The 21,718-nt window shown below is 34.2% G+C and overlaps 1 protein-coding gene across 4 annotated transcripts in view; it reads left to right on the forward strand.

Moving 5' to 3' along the window:
• The window catches only part of LOC105463432 (solute carrier family 10 member 7), a 257,442-nt gene that overhangs the window by 77,362 nt on the left and 158,362 nt on the right, over positions 1-21,718 (forward strand). For 2 of the 4 annotated variants that reach the window (XM_011710508.2, XM_011710511.2), the window contains exon 5: positions 1,384-1,422. The exons of the other annotated variants lie outside the window; for them this stretch is intronic. In XM_011710508.2, coding sequence (XP_011708810.2) covers positions 1,384-1,422 — 39 coding nt within the window. The remainder of the gene's footprint in view (positions 1-1,383; positions 1,423-21,718) is intronic. 4 annotated transcript variants of the gene reach the window in all.

The raw sequence follows: 21,718 nt of genomic DNA on the forward strand, positions 1-21,718 counted from the left end.
CCTGTTGGTGTTACCACAACTCATTTATTTATAACCTTTTACTTATTTTTCCCCAGACATAAAACTTTTTCCTGGAATCATCCATAATGGAATTCCAGGAAGATGTGTTAAATATATTGCTATAGTTTACAATTGTCATCTGTAATGTTTTATTTAGCTGATTTTCTTTTTTTCACTGCTCCCTGTACAACACAGAACACCATATGCCATTGTCCCTGTCAGGAAGCAAAGGTTTCCCTGGTCTGTGCCTGTGCCTGTGTTTATGCCACAGAGGAGCTGTGGTCCAGTGCCATCTTTTATTGATAGGGCCAGCAAAGGAGAAATCTAATGAAATTATCAAAGCTTTGAATTAATTATGAACTGGAATAGGAGAGCTAAGCTCTCTGGAGCCAAGGGTCTCATTACCCATTCACTCTCATTGCATCCTCTTCTGGAGCAGAAAGCATTTTCAGCTACAGCTCTTAGCCTGGCTTTGGACTTTATTCAAACTTACAAAACTGATATCCTCTTTTTACTACAGTGTGGCTGCTAATGTCCATGATGATTAATTTAATTCTGCTCTGGATGTGCAGGAGATGTAAATAGGTTCTCTCTACCCCTTTTATTATTTTTTCTGTCTTATTTTCTTTTTATCAAATTGGATGTTATACAAGTTTTTTCCTTTTGGGTAATGTGAGAAGCTTGCAGGACTCTGGCATAGCTTCACTGAATATAGTGATTAAATTAAAATTAAGAGCTATATTACATCTACTATGTATTCCGTGGATATTTAGGTAAGCAGAAAGTCAAATGTTTCTTCTTTGAATTTTGAACACCAATTTGGAGTTTTTCTTTCTTTTCTTTACCTTAGAATTAATGGTACAGCAATAACTTTCCTAATCTTAACAGCCTGGTTCATATTGCTAATGTGTGATGTATAGAAACAGATCTTACCTTGTGATTGTAGCTCCTAAGACTGTGCCACTGACAGGGAGCAATTAATGTTTGTCTTATATTTCTGTTTTTCCTTCTCCTAGTAATATACATTTTTTAATGAATAAATCAACCTCTGATTGTTTTAAATTTAGTAGGAAAATCAGTAACAACGTGGTCTCAATTTAGCATTGTCAGTGATTCTTTTGGTACTGTCATATAGGTTCATGGCATGACAAGTGTTTTCTGCCTGCTTTTGAGACCCATTATTTATGAATTCCTAAGCTGTAGCTCATCTGTCTCAGTGAACTACAGGCCACTGGCAATTTTGGAAGCAATGACTAACTTTGCTTTATAGAGTCAATGTTTTAAGGTTTTGAATAGTGGGGGAAGGGAGAATGATAATCTTTGTCTTTATTATTCCTATTTACTTTCAATGAGTTTTTTTCCCCCTATTTATTTTCTTTATAGGCAGCTGCAATATTTAATTCAGCCTTTGGAAGTTTTTTGGTAAGTAAACATGGTTTAACTTGTCTATTACAACTTTTGCTGTGATACTGTTTATATGAAAGATTTAGTGAAAGCTGGATTTCTTTTACTTTTCGGTTAAATATAAAAGTTGTTGGATCTTTTCATGTGCCAGTATCCATACCCTGAAGAAAATTAGTTAATAAATAAATCAAATGTTCTCTTACAATATATTTCGGAGGCTTGGGTTTTAATATTCCATTTCAAGAATTCAAGCAATCAATTAAAACACTATGTGTCTCCTTATAGAGGTTATGTCAATATATTGATCATTTAATGAGGTCTTTTAGATTATTATTATTTTGTGTCATGGGACTAAGGATTTTGAAAAGGAAACATGACCCAGCTGGTCAGAAAGGGAATGCTAATTTACTTGTTGACATGCCATTTATTTTGTACATTTCACTGTCAAAGAAACTACTGGCTTGGATGCTTCTGAGAAATCTATGTGAAAGAAAATTTGAAAGGAAGATATGAGTAATGAGTAATTTGCAAGTAAATGTTGTATCAATATGTATATATAAAGATTCAAAAGTAGTTCAGCTTTCATAAGTAGAACCAATATAAGGATGTTGTTTTAGCATTTTTAATCATTATTTTAAAATAAATGATGTAACAGAGACTTGATTTGTGTTATGAAAGATTGAGAAACTAAGTTTTCTGTTAATTTAAAATTTTTTGTGCCTTAAAACTTTGTTAAATTCCTGAAGTAAATTAGAATATTATATTTTGGGGGGCATAACTCATTAGCAGGTATGTAGTACAGTGATTTACAAATAATTGAGAGTAAACTAAGTGATGTATAAACTAGTTCATGAGTCTAGGTAAAATATCAATTACCTCTGTTTAAAATGCTGTGTTAATTATTATTGTTTGTATTTAAATGTAGTTAAAACTTTTAAACATGTTGTTACATAGTGTTAATTCTACATAGTGCTACACAGCTTTTAGTGTCACATAGCCTTACAGAGTTTTTAATGATGTAGCATCTGCAAAAAATATGCATAGCCTATATCTTATTTTTATAGAGCCAGTAATGTTTTTTGCGATGCTGTCTTATTTCTGGGTTTTAGACAATAAAGTCTGTTTTAAATAATAATCTTTTGGATTGCTTAGTTTAGACTCAGTAATATTTTAAGTCATTATTTCATGTGTCCAAGTATTATTCTATATGTTACCACAATTGTTTAATAGAATAATATCTGTAAAATATGAACTTTCTGGAAGCCAATTTTGGTCCATGATTTGGTACCATACACCTCCACTATCAAAACATAGCTTCTTAAGTTGGATCTCTTAGTCTTTCAGATGTCTAGACTTTGAGAAAATAAAGTTGACACAATTTTGTCTGAGTGACTGAAACAAAATACACGATTCCTTTGTTAGAGAACAAGCTTACTAAGTCTAGTGTGAGACATGCACTGACTATATGAACGTATCATATTTGTTTTACCAGGCCCACTTGTTTGGTAAGGTCTAGTGAAGTACAACTTGTGCTTGTGGTTCTTTGGGATTTGTATTATGCTCTTTCACTCCTAAGAAGCTGTGTATTCTCACTTCTTAGTCTTTTGCTCTTTTTCTTTTCTTCACTTTTTTTTCTTACCCTAATTCAGTTAATCGATCAAAGGTATTTATTGATTTCCTGCTACACAGAGGTAGTTTTCTAGTGTCTGTGAAGAATGCAAAGAAATATAAGGTGGGTCCCACTAGGTTGTGGAGATGACATGTAGAAAAAGAAATGCAATGTAAAAGTTAACAAGCCATATGAAAGATGTTACTAGAGATATATGATTGTCAAATAAATGGCACAGACAATATGCACTCTAAATTCACAGATCTGACAGAAGTGATTGCTCTGAGCTGAGCCTTGAGGTATGGGTAGGAATTAACTGGTAAAGGAGAGGAGAGGAAATGGCATGAGCAATGGCAGAAAGGCAGAAGTGTTGTTTTACTTTTTTTATTCCCGTTCCTTCCCCTGCTTTTTCTTTCACAAAGTTGAAAATTACCAGAGAGAGTTTGAGAGTGAAAATTATGATTAGGTATGTTTTGCTCCAGTGTTGTAAGAGAAATAATTCTATATCTTTTTTTCCTCTCTTCACCATAGTTACAACAACCTAGGATTATGAAACGTGTGAACTGTATCAGTTAGAATTAGGTTTGGCTTAACAGAAAGAATAATAATAAAAGTGACTTACATGAGATTAAGATTTATTTTTCCATAATAATAAATTTTTCCATTTGGAGGGAGCTGTCCAAGTATGGTATAGTGGCTTCATGGTCTCATCATGGGCCAAGACTCCTATTTCTGTCCTCCACCATCTGCAGCATGCAGTTTTCTTCCTCAAGGCTGCCTCATGATCCAAGATAGCTGCTGGAGCCCCAGCCAGAACGTCTGGATAGCAAGGTAAAGTAGTGAGAATAGAAAAAAGAGTTCCCTACTCCAGCCTGGGCTAAAGAGCAAGACTCTGTCTCAAAAAAAAAAAAAGAAAGAAAGAAAAAGGAAAAAGAAGAAAGAGCTCCCTGAAACCTGAGTCTTCTTTCTTTGAACAGCATTCCTGGAATTCCACCACAATACTAGCACTTCCTTTTGTAGAACTCAGTCACATGATCACTTCTAGCCACTGAAGTTGGGAAATATGGCAGTTTACTGAGAGCTGAAACTTAGATTTCTGTTACTAAGAAAGAAGAGGAAAATAGATATTGAGACAGCTAGTACATTCTACATATGAACAATGTACAACGAAAGACGTTCATCTCAGTTAAATGACATGAGAAGGCTTCAGGGAGAAATTGGTGCTTGAGTTGGGATTAGGAAGAAGATTTATTTTACAGGAGTGAAATTCCAAATTGTAAACTTTATATTTTTATTTTATTATTCTTAAAGGATGGTATTTGTTACAGCTATTTGGGAATTTTCTCTATAAATGGAAAATATCCACCTGTTCTTAAAATTTAGGATTATGAGTAGTGGTATGGTTTCTGGAGCCAGACTGGGTTTAAATTCTTACTTGACTGACTACTAGCCTAACTATGTAAGCTTCCCTATATATAAAATGAGGCAATGATAGTGTCTAAACTGTGGACTTGTGGGATAAATTATATAAAATGTTTATATGATATGATAAGAAATAACTTTGAGCTAAATGTTAGATCTAGGTTTTTGTCCAAGCTCTGCCATGAATTTTTATGTGTGTGTGACTATGGATATCCATGAAATAAGGAAATTGGTTATCTCTGACTGAGCCCTGCAAGATCTAAAATACCCTGATCCATTGATTATTCTCTGATTATGAGTGACCATTCCTGTGGTACAAACATAATAGAATCTGAAAAGGGTATTTATTTCAGATTACCTTAAATCTTTGAATGAAACGCTTTTATTAGAAGAGTATTTGAAGAAAGAACTCTGAGGGCATTTTTGTTGATTTTCAGGCATCTGGGTATAGTAAATAAAATACTGTACATATTTATAGCTAGTTTAATAATGTCCCAGGTCTAATTTGAACAGTGTTTTTAGGAACTAATTATTATAGAAAGCTCTTTTTGTTGTTTTTGTTATTGTTTTTAATGTAACTAGGTGGGTAATAACTAATGATAGGTGAATTCAATTTACATAAATTTGAGACTAAGAAAATATTTTAAAATCATGCCATGGAGGATTGCTTTAAGTTAAGAAGTTAATGTCATTATCTCCTCCTCTCATTTAAATCGTTCAGTTTATAATAATTGTGGAACATAGTAAGTGATTTGAGATTTCTCTCTTAATGAGATTTTAATAAAATTTGATAGTAAAGCACCTTGAATAACTAAAATGCTATTAAAATTTATGTATATACATGTATGTATTTGTACTTCAAGTTCAGGCAACTCACATGTTGCTCCTCATCAGAAGGCGTTGGTTTTTTAAAAATAGATACTGACATCTTTTGGGAAAAATCTAATTGAAATTTTTTTTCTTTAATTTCAAAAGATTCAATTGTGTTGAAAACAAATTCCCCAAACTAAATTTAGATCATTTGATTTGTTAGAACTTAGCATTTTTGATTTGGAGGCTGAATTCAGTGTTTCCATGTCTCTAAAAATGATAGGTTAAAGTGTAAAAGGAACGTTTAGAACTTTGCTATTTTTAGACTCCTCAGCCTATTTTATTATTTTTGGTAACTCCTAATCTTAAAGGGAAACACTAATGAGTGACAAGCTGATCATGCCAAACTGAGTTTTTAATAATGATGTTATAAACATTAGAACAATTCATGGCAACATAGATGTACTAATAAGAATTTCAGAAACATCATCAAAGAGTCAGAAAGTTAAATCCTTGTAAATTCAAAAAATCTAGTCTAAAAAAGATCTATACGAGTCACTGATTACTTTCTAAATCTCTTCATTTAAAGTGTCAAGAAATGGGTTTCTTTCACATAATTCTTCTCTTTTAAAATACACGTTGCTGGAACTAGCAGAAGCTATTCTAAGATGAACAATTTTCTTTTCATGCCAGATCAAAGGTTAAAAGGAACTCTTTGCCTTGGGGTGAAAAACTAGCCAGTTTATATTTTTCTTCCCTTACCCAATTGTTCTGTCTTCCCTCTGCTTTGGCTGGTTCCCTGTTACAACCCTGCTTTGTAGAAAAATTTGAATAGTTAACTGATGTTATTATAGCTGCTGAAAGAAAAGAAATCCCAAACACGAATGCCGTGTATTAATAATAATAACTTGTGTGTTTATCACCTTCTTGTAATTTTTCCTTTCCTGTACAATGATACATGCCTATTTTATTGTTTTTGGTGACTCCTAATCTTAAAAGGGAACCCTAGTGAATGACAAAGATGATCATGCCAAATCGAGTTTCCAACTATGCTATAAAACATTAGAGAAATTCACGGTAACATAAATGTAAGAATTTCTGAAATATTTAGAATGGTTAAAGAGGAAACACCATGATCTTTGTTACTCATTGATTGCTGTGGAACAATGCTTTTTAAAAATTAGATCAAGAATCTCAAATGTTAAACAGAGGCTTAAAGGTGGTACTAGATAAGATTCAGTTGTTAATTTGGTTTGCTTTCACCTAAGTCTAGGATGTATTTAGTTTATGGTTTATGGGGTCTCTTATTTTGTAAAGTATTGAAGACTATGCTGAATTTGTGTGTGTGTGCATGTGCTTAATTTTCTTAAAATCTTAATCAACCCAAATTGTTCACTTGGTATCTTAGTTTTACCTCAAAAGTTCATGGCTTGTTTATAAAAATGTTTTTATTTTTCATTAAACTTAAATGCCAGAACATACGACTTAATATTTAAGCAGTATCAGTACCATCTTATAGATGCTGTTTCAAGTTCATCTTTTAGTGGGAAGAACTGGATAAAACCAACAGTTTAAATGGCCCATCCTGGGTGTTAAAATTAATAACTGTGTTCAGATGAATGGAAGTTGGTTTCTACCGTTGCACAATGCAACCCATCATCATGCTATGCATTTCATTTGATCATCACCTGTTTGAGCAAGTGAACATCATAAGAGCTGGATTGCTGAGATCAGACTACTTTTGTTTTAAAAATACCATTGGTTCAATTAGCAGGTAGCACAATATAGGAAAATGGGATAGAAAATCAGCAAAGATATATTCAGAGTCCATTAGATTCAAGGCATTTTTCAAGATACTGAAGCAAATACACAAAACATAAATATGGGAAAAACAATAATAAAATATTTAAGAAAGAGAGAAGACAGGAATGAAGACTGTCTTCAATGCAGTGCTTTCCAGCATTCAGGCATCATTATAGCTTTTGCCATGTCAGCATACTGTTTGTTAAATAAGACTCACATTTTCAATTTAAATTTATTTCAAGCCAAAACTTTACATCAACACTATAAATAAAGAACTATCTTGTCGTGAATAGAAGGTAACTGAAATTAAGTCAATGGAAAAAAAAGCTACTATTAATTTGTAGCTAACCTCTGCTGCTATTCAAGGCTCTGAATCTGATGCCTGCCCTTCTTTTGATAAAAGGTGAAATTAGCACCAGCACCAAACAAAGCACTTTCTCCTTCTGCAATCCAAAGGATTGAGAGTTGAAATACAGTAAGTTGCATTACTAATTCTCTGTGCACGTGTCCTTTGAGTTATCTTGTTTTCATTTACACTTTGGGAAACACCATTCTCTGAGGTCACTTCTCAATCACGCCATCAAATAAATGAATTTAAATTATTTGGAGAAGTCAAATGAAGAAACTCCTAGAATCAGGGACTCTGGCAACCTAAACATGTTTGCGTTTCTTTCACTAGATCATTTTTTACCTAACACCTCTCTAGAAAAACAGTGGTATGTGTGCCAAAGTGACAAACATATTTGCAGAGTTAAAAATATGTCATAATGCTCCAGTCAGGAAGACCTGGTGATAGCTGCATGTGGGTTTGTTTTTAAAACAAACTCTTATCTGAAGTACAATCATTGTAAATAAAAAATGGTCTTTGTTACTTAATAAAAACGTATAGAATCTGTACCTATTCTATTTTAGCAGCATAATGTTCTATGCTGTCTGGCAGGACTTGTGTGGCAAGTAAATGCATTAGTCACAGTGATCATTTTTCTTGCAAATTTGTGACACAGATTTAATTATAGGAATGACCAGCAACTTACAAATCTAATTTTGGTGGAGGCTGAGGCAACTTTTTTTTTATTTTAATAATGATGGATTTTTTTAAAGCAATGATTTCATTACCGTTTAAAGAAATCTACTAGTATAGAACTAGCCAATTGACTGGAGTTATTTTATTACCCTTTAACAAATGCCATGTACTTTCATTTTAATTTTTATTAATTTTTAAAACATCATCAGTCCCAAACTGGGAAAGTATTTGCTGCTATACCCATTTGAGTAAAATAAATACATATAAATTATTCTGGTTCAGGAGGTTTGTAAAGGACCTCCTAAGAAAGATGATCCTAGCAGTCGTTTAAAATAAAAATTAAATTTCCTTAATTTGAATCCAGCCTACTACAGAACTGCTTAGTTTATGGTCTTTAGTAGGAGATGCTTATTAACTACTAATTGATGAAAATGTGGCAAATAGTTCTTATTTCTTTGTTTCTTTTTCCTTCAAACTAAAAATTTTGTATGGTTAATCTATTTGTTGAGCTAATATTTTGGGGGTCTGGCATAATAGTATGGTGAGCCAAACGATTAAGGTTCTTGCCTTCATTTATATTACAGATTCTTAAAGTGAGAATATCAAGTCCTAATTGGGTGTGCGTGTGGCAGGGAGAGACTGCTGGAGTAAATAGTGTTAAATATTTTCTTAGAACTTTTTAAAAGTTTTGTTCCATTATTAATATGCCTCATTGACTCAGACCCCACTACCATTCCAAATAAATCTGGCCATGTGGAGAGAAGCAGGAGGAAAATAGAGGATGCATAAACTGTATAAACTTGATTCTGTCAACGAAAGATAATCTTCCCTTTAATTGTTGGTCCCTGCGATGAAAGCAGTGTTAGACCTTCAAACTTCATCATGGACTCAGGATTTCAAGTAAACGTTTAGCATTTCTAAAAAACAATAGTCTATATTATTGGAAATGGCAGATTTTAGTTTGAAATTAAAAAAACCATTTTTTAAGCCTAGATTTACTGGATGTTGCTGTTTGATCTTATATTAACTTTTAAAATGAAACATTTGTGGACTTCCTACTATGTGCTCAGCTCTGGGCCAGCTTCTAGAACTGAAAAAATAATTGAAAAATATGATTCTTGCCCTCAATTTGCTTAAAATTCCTGAATTTAAATGCTGTTTTTCCTAGTGTGATTGCACAGACATCCTAATTCTGAATTTCCTCCAGGTAACTACACCATACAGTTTGAGAAACACTTATTTTACTATAAAACTTCAAGTAGGCGAGCGCAGTGGCTCACGCCTATAATCCCAGGACTTTGGGAGGCCAAGGCTAGTGGATCACGAGGTCAGGAGTTTGAGACCAGCCTGAACAACATGGTGAAACCCTGTCTCTACTAAAAATACAAAAATTAGCCAGGCATGGTATCACATGCATGTAATCCCAGCTACTCAGGAGGCTGAGGCTGAGCTTGGATCCAGGAGGCGGAGGTTGCGGTGAGCAGAGATCGTGCCGCTGCACTCTAGCCTGGGTGACAGAGCGAGACTCCATCTCAAAACAAAAACAAAAAACAAAAACAAGACAACTTCAAGTAATGCAGTAGGTTATCTCAATTATTGCTTTTAAAACTGCCACTTTTTGTTACAACTCCAAAGAAAACTGGGTTTTTATCATGAAGTTTGTATCTACCAATTTAGATGTTTTGAAAGTGCAATTTGTCAGATACCAGAATCAATTTTTAAATATACCAAAAGCTGACTTAGAAAGATACTTTACCATGTATAATTTACTTGATGAGGACAATGTGTTAAAAAATAACTTTCAAAAAGCTACTGTAATTTTAATATGTTTATTATAGAATGTATGAAAAATACAGATAGACTCACCTAGCTATAACGAATCAGCATTTTAGTTTATGTCCTGTGTATTATATAGATGTAGTTACAGAAGTGGTGTAAATTGTGTAGTCAATCTTATTTTCTGCTTTTTCCCTTTATGTATGTGAGTATTTTCTCATATTCTTATTTCTACTCTGACAACTAGATTTTGTTTTATATAATGCATAATATAATCTATAATTTTTTTGGATAGAGTATTTATTCTTTCACTATTATTTTCGGAGAATACTCACCACCTAGAAAGTTTCTTCTTGCCCTTTGGAGTCAATCCTCTCCCTTATCCTCAGTCTCTGGCAGCCACAGAAGTTTTTCCCTTTCTCTATACTTTTGCCTTTTTCTAGAAAGTCATCTAAATGGAATCACACAATATATGCCTTTTGAGTACGGTTTCTATCACTTAGCATACACTTTTGTGATTCATCTATGTTGTATATATCAGTAGTTAATTTCATTTATTGCTAAGTAGTATTACATTGTTCATAAATTTACCAGTTGATGAACTTCTGGTTGTTTCCTGGATGATAATTATAAATAAAGTTGCTATAAATATTTGTGTACAGTTTCTTATGTAGATATATATGTTTTTATTTCTCTTGGGGAAATATCTTTGCTGAGTCATATAGTGAGTATATTTTAACATTATAAGTAACCACCAAACTCTTTCCCAAAGTGATTGTACCATTTTACATTCCCAGCAGGAATGTATAAGTAGTCCAGTTACTCCACAACCTTGCCATCCCTTGACATTCGCAATATTTTTTATTTTAGGCATTCTAATAGGTGTGTGGTCGTATGTCATCAAAGCTTTAATTTGTATTTCCCTAGCTGCTAATGATGTTGGACATTTTTTGTGTGTGTGCTTATTTGCCATCTGTGTATCTTCTTTGGTGGCCTGTGTATTCAAATCTCTTGCCCATGTTATTTATTAGGTTGTTTTCTTATAATTAGGTGCAAGTTTTTAAGTTTGTTTTGGACACCAGTCATTTATCAGACATATGTTTTATAAGTGATTTTTTCCCAGTCTGTAGCTCATCTTTTCATTTTCTTAACAGTAACTTTCAAATAGCAGAAGTTCAAAATTTTTGGTAAATCTAGTTTGTCTTTTTTTTTTCTTTTGTGACTCAGGCTTTTTGTATCCTATATAAGAAATCCTTGTTTCTTACAAAGATTTTTCTCCTATGTTTTCTTCTATAAGTTTTAGTTTTTGTTTTTACATTTAGTCTTATGACCCATTTTGGATTAATGTTTGTGTATAGTTTAGTGTACTGTTTGATGTTCATTACTTTGTGTATGGTTCTAGAGTTGTAAGGTTTTTGTGTCTGTCACATTTGTCCATTTTTTCCTTTATGGATTTTTTCATTGCCTTTATATGTATGAAGCTTTTTCCTATCACAATGTCAGGTAAAAATTCATGTGTATTTTCTTTTAGTTTTATAATCAAGATGAATATTTAATACTATTGAAAAGCAAAGCCCATCATATGGGGTTTTATAAAAAGAAATAATAGATTGAAAGTGCTTCACCTGATTATGGTATCATTGGTTAAAGAAGTTAATTTCTGTTTATTGCTTTCCCCACTGTGATTTTTTTGCCCTGTAAATCCAGCCTCATAATGTTATTCTTACGTCTACATAGTGATATATATGCCTGTCCCTGAAAATAATTGGATCAGTATTCATGACTGTTAAAAATTGTTTTTCTATCTTAGGATATCACACATGACATTAATGCAATTACTTAAGATAAAATTGTTTATTCAAAATATGAAATGGGGATGGAAATAAAAGAATAAGGAAAAATTATAGAAACCTCATTTTTATATCAATTTGATTTACAAATGTTCACACAAATTAATAGTAAAATATTCTTATTTGGAGGACTATGAACCAAGGTGAATAACTTTCTTAGTGTAATTTAAGATAATGGAGGACTTTAAAAAAACAAAATTCATAATCTTAAGAGCCTTGATAAACTTGATTTTAACTTTTGGTAATTGAACGAGCTGTACTGATCAGGGGAAAAAAATTCTACTCGGTATTTTGGAAATTAGAGTCAAAGCACCACAAATCTTCTGGATTATGAGTAACTGGAATGACTAGTGTTATCTCGAGTAACATTGATTCATATTCTGTGTGCCCAGGGATGGTTATACTCTGAGCTTACAGCTTTCTTTTTTGCTAGAACCCTACACTTGTTTACTTTTCCTGAGTAGCTTTTTTTTTTAGTGATATTTTTAATAAGTAGAATAATTTAAAATGTTCTCTGTGTTTATAGTTTTACCTTATAACAGTAGTTGGTCTATAGTTCAATATTTATAGTTTGGTCTTTTATTATTCAGCCAAGTCTCTTGTAAGCAGTTATTTTCTGCAGGGTTCCTAGGTTTTCACTTGAAAGCTTAAGTTAATATTTTTATCCATTTATTTTGGAGGGATAATGTTTATTAACATTATTTTGCTTTTGGTAATTTCCAAGAGCCAGGGCAATGATTCCTATCTTCTTCGTTGTCATCCACACAATATTGTAAGACAAACTATTATCACATACTACTTTTTGTGTCATTCCTATGCCCTAATGCCTATAGTGGCTCTAATTACCCACTACCTAATTGACCATTCAGGGATCCTCCCAGTGTGTCCCTATTGTCTCTCTCTCTCCCTGCCCACCCAGTTTCATTCCCATGTTTACTGTTGATCCACCCTTCTCCACCCTCTCCTCTTTATTAAATCCAGTTTCTCTATTTTTTTTTCCTTTATGGCTCAGGCGTTTTGTATCCTATCTAAGAAATCCTTGTTTGTCGCAAAGATTTTTCCCCTATGTTTTCTTCTATAAGTTTTAGTTTTTGTTTTTACATTTAGTCTTGTGACCCATTTTGAATGAATATTTTTGTATAGTTCGGTGTATTAGTTGCAGTTTGTTACTTTGCATATGGTTATAGAATTTTAAAGTTTGTATGTCACATTTGTCCATTTTTTCCTTTATGGATTTTTTTTCATTGCCTTTATACTTATAAAACATCCTCTAACACTTGGACATTTTTCTGCTCCCACCTCTTTGCTTGCACTGTTCCCATCCATTCTATTATCCTAGATGTCCCTAGATGTCCCTCAAAGCCTATCTCAAAAGCAGTTTCTCCAGCTTTCCTTTTATGATTATTTAGCTTTTGGAATGAGTTTCTATCTAGATTGTATTGGGTTACTATAGACTGCAACTGGTTAGTGTAGTTAGTTTGAAATTCGGACCTTCTCTCCCATCTCTGGAACTTCCTATTCTTGTTAGCCTGCTATTTTTCTTTTTATAAAATAATGTCTTCTAACATAGTATATAATTTATCATTTATTACATTAATTAACTGTCCCTTTGACTTTCCCTTTCAAACGAAAGCTCCATGAAGGCAGGTGTTTGTTTTCTTTTGGTCGCTTCACTACTCTATCTATTTTCAATATTTATAGTACTTGGCACAAAGTAAGCTTTCAAAAAATATTAAATGAATAGACAGAAATCACCCAATGAATACTATTTTAATCTCTCTTCTTCATTTATATAAGATTGTAAAATATCTTGTATATCAGATGCACTTAAAATGTATGCTAATTATAATAATTATATGTTTAATTCATTTGATAAAAATCCCATCTTTTTGTCATCTGTTTTGACCATAATTGGTCATCTGTCTACCAAATTTTTCTTTTTCTTTTTTTTTTTTTTTCTGAGACGGAGTCTCTCTCTGTCACCCAGGCTGGAGTACAGTGGCGCGATCTCAGCTCACTGCAACTTCCACCTCCCGGGTTCACGCCGTTCTCCTGCCTCAGCCTCCCAAGTAGCTGGGACTACAGGTGCCCCCCACCATGCCTGGCTAATTTTTTGTATTTTTGGTAGAGACGGGATTTCACCATGTTAGCCAGGATGGTCTCAATCTCCTGACCTCGTGATCCAACCGCCTCGGCCTCCCAAAGTGCTGGTATTACAGGCGTGAGCCACCGCCCTGGGCCATCCAAATTTTTCTTTACCACGTTAAAATGATTTTAAATTCCAAGCTTTTAAATCTCAATAAAACTTGCTATAGCTGTAAGAAATTTGTATTGCCTTATGTTCACAGTGTTGATTTGGAATGGAAGTGGAAATTCATCCCCACATCTAAGTTTGATATTTAGTAATTTATAAGATCTTTTTTTCTACTAAAGAAGAAAAACCTATGAAATAGATTAAGGCAGATTATTCCTGTATAATAGGTTACCAAACCCGTATGCTATTTTCACTGAAATAATTGATTTTAAATATCAGGAAGTTTTACATGAAAAATGGCTACAAGCATGATTACTGCAAATATTTAAATAGCTAGAGATGTGTAAATAAAAGATTATAATAAGTGATTGCTATTGTATAGCATTGTAGAGAATGATTTCACTGTTGGTATTAAAGGAAAGTATTTTTTTTAATTAAAGTTTATTTTTTAACTACTTGTGAAGTAGATACTAAAATTGACAAGTGAAAGTTAAATTTCTAGACAGTGCTTAAAAAGAAACTATACAGTATCCTAAAGAAGAATTAAAAATGTAAGTATGAAAAAGAACCAATTCAATGGTATATAAAAACTAGATCAAATCCATGTCTGAGAGGCATTAGAAAGAAAAAGCCAAGGTGAGAATGACAAAACAGATAACTTGAACTTGCACTATCATATGACAGCAGATGCAAGCTAATGTGGTTTGCTCTTTAGAAGCATCGTGTTACAGCCCTCTGCACTTGAGTTTGGTGGGTTCATAATTCAGAATATTGCTTTGACTTTGGTCTTATCATCTTGTCAGAGGTTAAAATTTGTTAAATGAGATATAGAAAACGATAAAGATGTGACTTGGCCTGGAGGAGCTTTGGAGAGTGCTATCTATCTCCACGTAATGGAGAAGAGACAGACTTTGAAGAAACTAAAGGAAGAGTAGTTACTCAAACGATTTTTTTAATGGGAAGGTTGGTGTTTTTTTGTTTTGTTTTGTTTTTTGTTTGTTTTTGAGTTAGGGTCTTTTTCATTGCCCAAGCTGGAGTGCGGTGTGGTAGGATCACAGTTCACTGCAGCCTCAACCTCCCAGTCTCAAGCCATCCTCCCACCTCAGCCTCTCTAGTAGCTGGGACTACAGGCAGACACCACCATGCCCAGCTAATTTTTTTTTTTTTTAAATTTTTTTGTAGAGACTGGGTCTCACTTTGTTGCCCAGGCTGGTTCTTAATCACCTGGGCTCAAGCAATGCTGCCTCAGCCTCCTAAAGTGCTGGGATTACAGGTATGAGCCACTGCGCTTGGCTCCATTTTCTAAGTAATAACCGGAAAAATACATTAACATCTGTGTTTTTGAGAACAGCCTAACAGAATACCTGATCAGTAGCTACCGAGGTATGCAAATGAAGAGCAGGACAGATTTGTCAATCTTTTCAATAATTAAAATCAGTAATAGGAAAGATTATTTCTAGTGTACCAAAGAAAGTAGGTTTATATGTTTCTTTTTCTCTTTTCTTCGTTTATTTCTACCTTTTTAACTAAAGAGGAAACAATGAGTAGAGATCATGGAAACAGTATATAAACATAGAGGCCTCTACCTTTTGCCCTTTAATTCACAGATATTTTTCCTCAAAGATGGTTGAATCCTGATTCCATATAACTACATGTCTCTGTAGAATTTTGAGTCTGTATCTTGTGTAGTTTCCAGCCAAACAACTGTTAAAGTCAAAAGGTTAAATTTCCAGCTTAAAAAAAATTGAATAAAAACTCCTACCAATGCAAACAAATGGTTAAAAAACAGTTTTAAGCATGTAACACTAGAAAACATCCAGATTAGGAAGAATACTTTTCTTCCTTTTGTGTGCATGTGTCACCCAGAGTGGTGTGCAGTGGCACCATCACAACTCACTGTAACTTCTGCCTCCCAGGCTCAAGTGATCCTCCCATCTCAGCCTCCTGAGTAGCTGGAACCACAGGCATGCAACACCATGCCCAGCTAATTTTTTTTTTTTTAATTTTTTATAGAGACAGGGTTTTGCGTGTTGCCCAACCTGGTCTACAATCCTTAGTTCTGAAACAAATCTCCCATTATGTCTGGCTACTTTTTAGATTCCATCAACTTAGTGCCATAATCAGTAAGAATTTTCAAGGGATAGAAATAGCATACACTAATAAAAATCTCAGATAACATTGTGCATCTTTGTCTTACTTTTCCTAATTGTCCCTGATCGTTTGTTTCTCTACGAGACTGCTAAATAGTGAGTCACCAAAACATATGTTTTGTTGTATGTTTATTTTGTTTGTTTGTTTGTTTTTTGAGACTGAGTCTCACTCTGTCACCCAGGCTGGAGTGCAGTGGCGCAATCTTGGCTCACTGCAACCTCCGCCTCCTGGGTTCAAGCGATTCTCCTGCCTCAGCCTTCTGAGTAGCTGGGATTACAGGCGTGTACCACCATGCCCAGCTAATTTTTGTATTTTTTAATAGAGACAAGGTTTCACTGTGTTAGCCAGGATGGTCTCCATCTCCTGACCTCGTGATCTGCCCACCTCAGCCTCCCAAAGTGCTGGGATTTCAGGTGTGAGCCACCGCACCCGGCCTGTTATATGTTTTTAAAAATACAAACTAAAAGGAAACGTTTTTCTTCTTTTTATATACTTATTTATTTTATTTTTTGTAGAGATGGGGTTTTGCTGTATTGTCTAGACTGGTCTTGAATTCCTAAGCTCAAGTGATCCTTTCACCTTGGCCTCTCAAAGTATTGGGATTACAGACGTGAGCCACAGCACCTGGCCTAAGTTTTTCTTCATAAAGGAGAGGTTGGGTGCCACATATTCCTTAAAGAAGTTTTTCTTTCTCTGTTGGAAATCACTCTTGATACCTCACAGATCTGAGAGCTCTTTTTTTAGCTTTGATGGTAGCATGATGTCGCTTGCTGAACTGTTTCTAGTAATATTACTTTTTTTCGTTGTCTATTGGAATCATCCCACATTTTTAAGATCCTGAGCACCTCATTGTCAGGAAAATGTGGCATATACTTTGAAAGTTTGTGATGGTTCTGTTTAGAAACTGATTCTGTGACTCCACCTTGCAGGAATAGACTCACATTAATCATACTCACATAATGATATTTAATACAGATTGCCAATTTACTAATTATGAATGGAAAAAATAATTTGAGAGACCTTTAGACACTTGGGTTGATGCATTCTCTTCATGGTTAAATTCACAAGAGAAAGTAGTTTACTAAGGAGTTTATTTGGTGAGAATGGGATTAGAGGAAGTAGAGGTAGGGAGGTAATTCTCAAGTCTGATTCTATCAGGCTGTTGGAAATGGATGTGTCTGGTTCCACTGCAAGGGCACATTGCCCTTGGAAAGAGACATGTCCATCAGTTGGACCAGGGAATCTTCTTTCCTACGTAGTGCTTAGATAGGTATTCTTAATCATTGCTTTTAGGTTTTTTTCTCTATTTCCATTGCTAGCGGGTTTTCCCTTTTTTATTGACCCACCATACCTTAAAGTCCTGCTGACATTGACAGCATTCTCATGTTTTAAGGTGATTTTGCATGTTTTTACTGTAAAGGAATTTCTTTTATTTTCAAGTTCAGGAAGAGGGAGGTACTTTGGTATTTCCATTTTGTATCGTCTATAGTTGCGCTGACCAATATGGTGGCCACAAGCCACATGTGGCTATTTAAAATTCAATTAGTGAAGATTACATGAAGTTAAACTTTTCTATTCTTGAGTTGCACTAGCCACATTTTAGGTATCTAACGGCCACATGTGACTGGTGACTCCTGTATTGGACAGTGCAGAGTGTTGAACATTTTCATCATTGCTCTACTGGAGAGTGGTGGTGAAAGATATTTAATAGACAAAATATTTTGCAATTATATATTTGATTAGTTTAATTATAAACTATTTTGTGTTTTATACATTTTAATATAATTTGATATCTATTATTATATGTCTTTATTTTTGTATGTTTCTTTCAGCTAATAGTCCAACTTCCCATTCCAGTCTTCTCTAGTGAATTCAAAGGCAATCACACACACGTGTTCCGCTTGTCAGGGATCTGTTGTTAAGGTACTACTTAGTTAAGTATCCAGAACTTAAACATTTTTCTTATTGAAAAGTGCTCGTGATTTTTATTTGCAGTTTTCCTTTAGTTTACTGAGAGGACTATTTACTTTAGGGTAATAGAAAAAAGCCTGGTGCACAGCCAAAACTTTTTTTAATGGTTAAATTACAATTTACATAAGTTTAACATTTCATCATGGTAGATTGCTTTTCTTTTTCAACACTATACTATTTTGACAAATTAATAACACTCTTTCAGAAATGCTGACAGTGCCAGGAAAATAAATACAACTTCATATATATAAGAAATGTTTTTTGGAAAACAGTATAATGTTGTAGCTAGAAATGCCTGAAAGTCAGTTCATTTTCAGAGTCTCAAATATGGTTTTGTTTTTAACTCATGGCCTCTTCTCTTTTTGTTTTTTTTTTTTTTGAGGCGGAGTCTCGCTCTGTCACCCAGGCTGGAGTGCAGTGGCCGGATCTTGGCTCACTGCAACCTGTGTCTCCTGGGTTCAAGCCATTCTCCTACCTCAGCTTCCTGAGTAGCTGGGATTACAGGCGGCTGTCACCACGCCCAGCTAATTTTTGCATTTTTATAGAGATAGGGTCTCACCATGTTGGCCAGGCTGGTCTCTAACTCCTGACCTCAGGCGGTCCACCCACCTTGGCTTCCCAAAGTCCTGGGTTTACAGGCGTGAGTCACCGAGCCCAGCCCTTCTTCTGTATTTAACAGTGGTTCTCAGACAAGAATGGTGGCTCACACTTACAATCCCAGCATTTTGGGAGGTTGAGGCAAGTGGATCACTGGAGCCCAGGATTTTGAGACCAGCATGGGCAACACAGCAAGACCCTGTCTCTACAAAAAATTAAAAAATTAGCCATATGTGGTGTTGCCTGCTTGTAGTCCCAGCTACTCTGGAGGCTGAGGTGGGAGAACCGTTTGAGCCCGGGAGTTCTAGGCTGCAGTGAGCTGTGATTCTGCCACTGCACTCCAGCCTGGACAACAGAGGGAGACCCTGTCTCTATTTAAAACAAAAACAGACAAAAGCCAGCTGCTCTCATGGGACTATAACATTTTTTAAAAATCTGCTTTAACCTCCTTCACAGTTCAAAGATCATTTTTTCTAAGACAGGTCTTTCTTACATGGTTGTTTGACTGACTAGGCCAGTGATTTTCTAACATTTGGATCCCACTGATAAGTAAAACTTCAAAATACGTTTTGGCAGGTGCCTAATGTTTTCAGTTCTTTATTTTCTAAATGGAATTACCATTTGTTATTGTCATTTTGTGGAAGGAATGGGCATTTAAACATAAAGCTCACAAGGATATATTTCAGAATAACTGGAATAAATGTATGATATTCATATTACATTCTTCTTATTTTTCCCATTTATTCCTTTAGGGCTATTGAGTAGCACTAAACCTAAGCTCTTCACTGTTGAAATTACCAACCATTGTTAGTTGGGTTTCTTTTTCTTCATTGATCTTTTACCACCTCTTTTTGGTGTTTTCAATTATAATTTTGATGTAGATTTTATGCTTTTAGTCAGGGAAAGACTGTCTCTAGGCAAGGAAATCCTATCACATAATTAGGAAACATTTGACAAATCCGAAGTCTGACAAGTGATAGTGATTTATCAAAAAGTTATTCAACACTTTTAACCATACTGACTATTATTGTAATTTTCATTTGTCTAATTCATACTCTAAATTTGCCTAAGTTATACTCTGTAGGGACTAAGAAGAAATAGAACTGAAGGAAGAAGGAATCAAAGCAATACAGAGAAAATGACTTGTTAAATAGATCTAGGAGTTAGTTGCAAAGGAAATTTATTTTCAGGTTAAGTTAATTTAGCTCACTTGGTAGGAACTTAGAATTTTAGCAAAAAAAAAATTTATACAGTTTGGAAAAATGCATTTTTTAGGGTGACATTTAAAAATATGTTTATAATTTTTGCTTGTGAAATTTTCTATGTGCTTAGTGGACTTGTGAAAGAACTTTTTATACATATGTATTCATCTATATTTTTATACACAATTGTTCTTATCATTGGAAAAGGTCACTTGTTATTGAATACTTTGAAGGTAATGGTTTCAATGTAGCTGCTGTGAGGAATAAAAAGGTGTCAACAGGTCCAAATCCTACTCTCAGAGAATTTACACTATAGTAATTAGTACATATGAAAGGACATGTAAATGTAAAAGATTGACTAAAATATGGGCGGTTGGGAAGACCTCCCTGCCCTTACTGGGCCACATCAGGTTGACCTTCTCCACTTGGGCTGTTCTCAGTTTTCAAGATCTTCACACTTAACATTCACCAAAGTAGATGGCATGAGAAGCAGCTTTGCAGAACAGGTAGAATTTAGGAAAATAATGACATTCATTTCAGACTAAGGGGACCTTACTATTATTGATTCTCTAGGCAATAATCTAAGTAGGATTATTTTATGATGAGTTATAATATTAGCACATTGTAGACAAAATACAGTATAATCCAAAATAATAATCTGAAAGAGACAAGTAATACATGTCAGAAAACCAGGTCTAATGTTTGTCATAGCTGGATTTTTGCAAGAAAGGTATGTTTGACATGAGACGTCTGCAAGTTCATTTATTAAACTTTTTAATTACAGTTTTATACACGGTTAAACTATAGTAATGTTCTTTTTAGGTAAATATTATACTCTCTTTCTAAATATTAATCTTTACTTCTGTTGAAAAATAGTTTTTCTTCTAAATAAGTAAAGACTTAATTTGCTCCTATCAATATTATTGACATCATAGCAGAGCCCTAATAAATTTGGCCTATGGTATGGCCTCTAAATTATGTTCTATGAAATGCAAGAATTAAAGGAAAAGACTGATGTTTCATAGATCCCGTAAAATATTATACATTATTGGAGACATACCATATGGGAAAAATTTCCTTTTTTGTACCTTTATTCTCCTTATTTATACATCTGTACCTTTCCTAGAGCTTTTTATTTCTCCATTTTCAAAGATAAATTAGATCTTGAACTGTTATTATTTTGACTTTTTATGCTTGGCTCTTTTCAATACTGAAAGCTATTTATTAACTTCATGTTGTACATATATCATTGAAGTCAGTTGAGTTACATTCAGTTTGGTGATGAAGAAGAATATAAGATACAATTTCTGTTTAAGAGAGTGTAATTGAAGAAAGGAGACATGCCTAAGTAAAACACTCAGAAAAGGAAACACCAGACAAAATATAATTAAGTGCTCAAATATGTGACATCATCAATTAAGGAAGAGAGGACACAATAGGTTGAAGTGATCAGGAAAGGATGCTGGTGAATGTTAAGCGTGAAGATCTTGAAAACTGAGAAGAGCCCAACTGGAGAAGGTCAACCTGAGAGATGATGTGGCCCAGTAAGGGCAGGGACCATGCCTGTTATGCTCACTGTTATATCTCTATATAAATGTAATGGCAAATACGGTGTGTGGTACATAGCAGATGATCAACATATGACAAATAAATGAATGAATGGTCAGTTGCAGGCAAGAAAGTGAAAAGAGGGGCATTTACTGGAGTAAGCCCATTCTTGGTGGCTAGTGGAAATTAGGTGAGATAGTATTTTAGAAAGCCTGAGTGAGAGGCTTAACTTGGACTTGATACCATGTGAGGCATTGCCGAAGAGTTTTCAAGGAGTGTATCATGGACAAAGTTCTA

Source organism: Macaca nemestrina, chromosome 3 (genome assembly GCF_043159975.1).
Source record: "Macaca nemestrina isolate mMacNem1 chromosome 3, mMacNem.hap1, whole genome shotgun sequence".
Classification (NCBI taxonomy): Eukaryota; Metazoa; Chordata; class Mammalia; order Primates; family Cercopithecidae; genus Macaca; species Macaca nemestrina.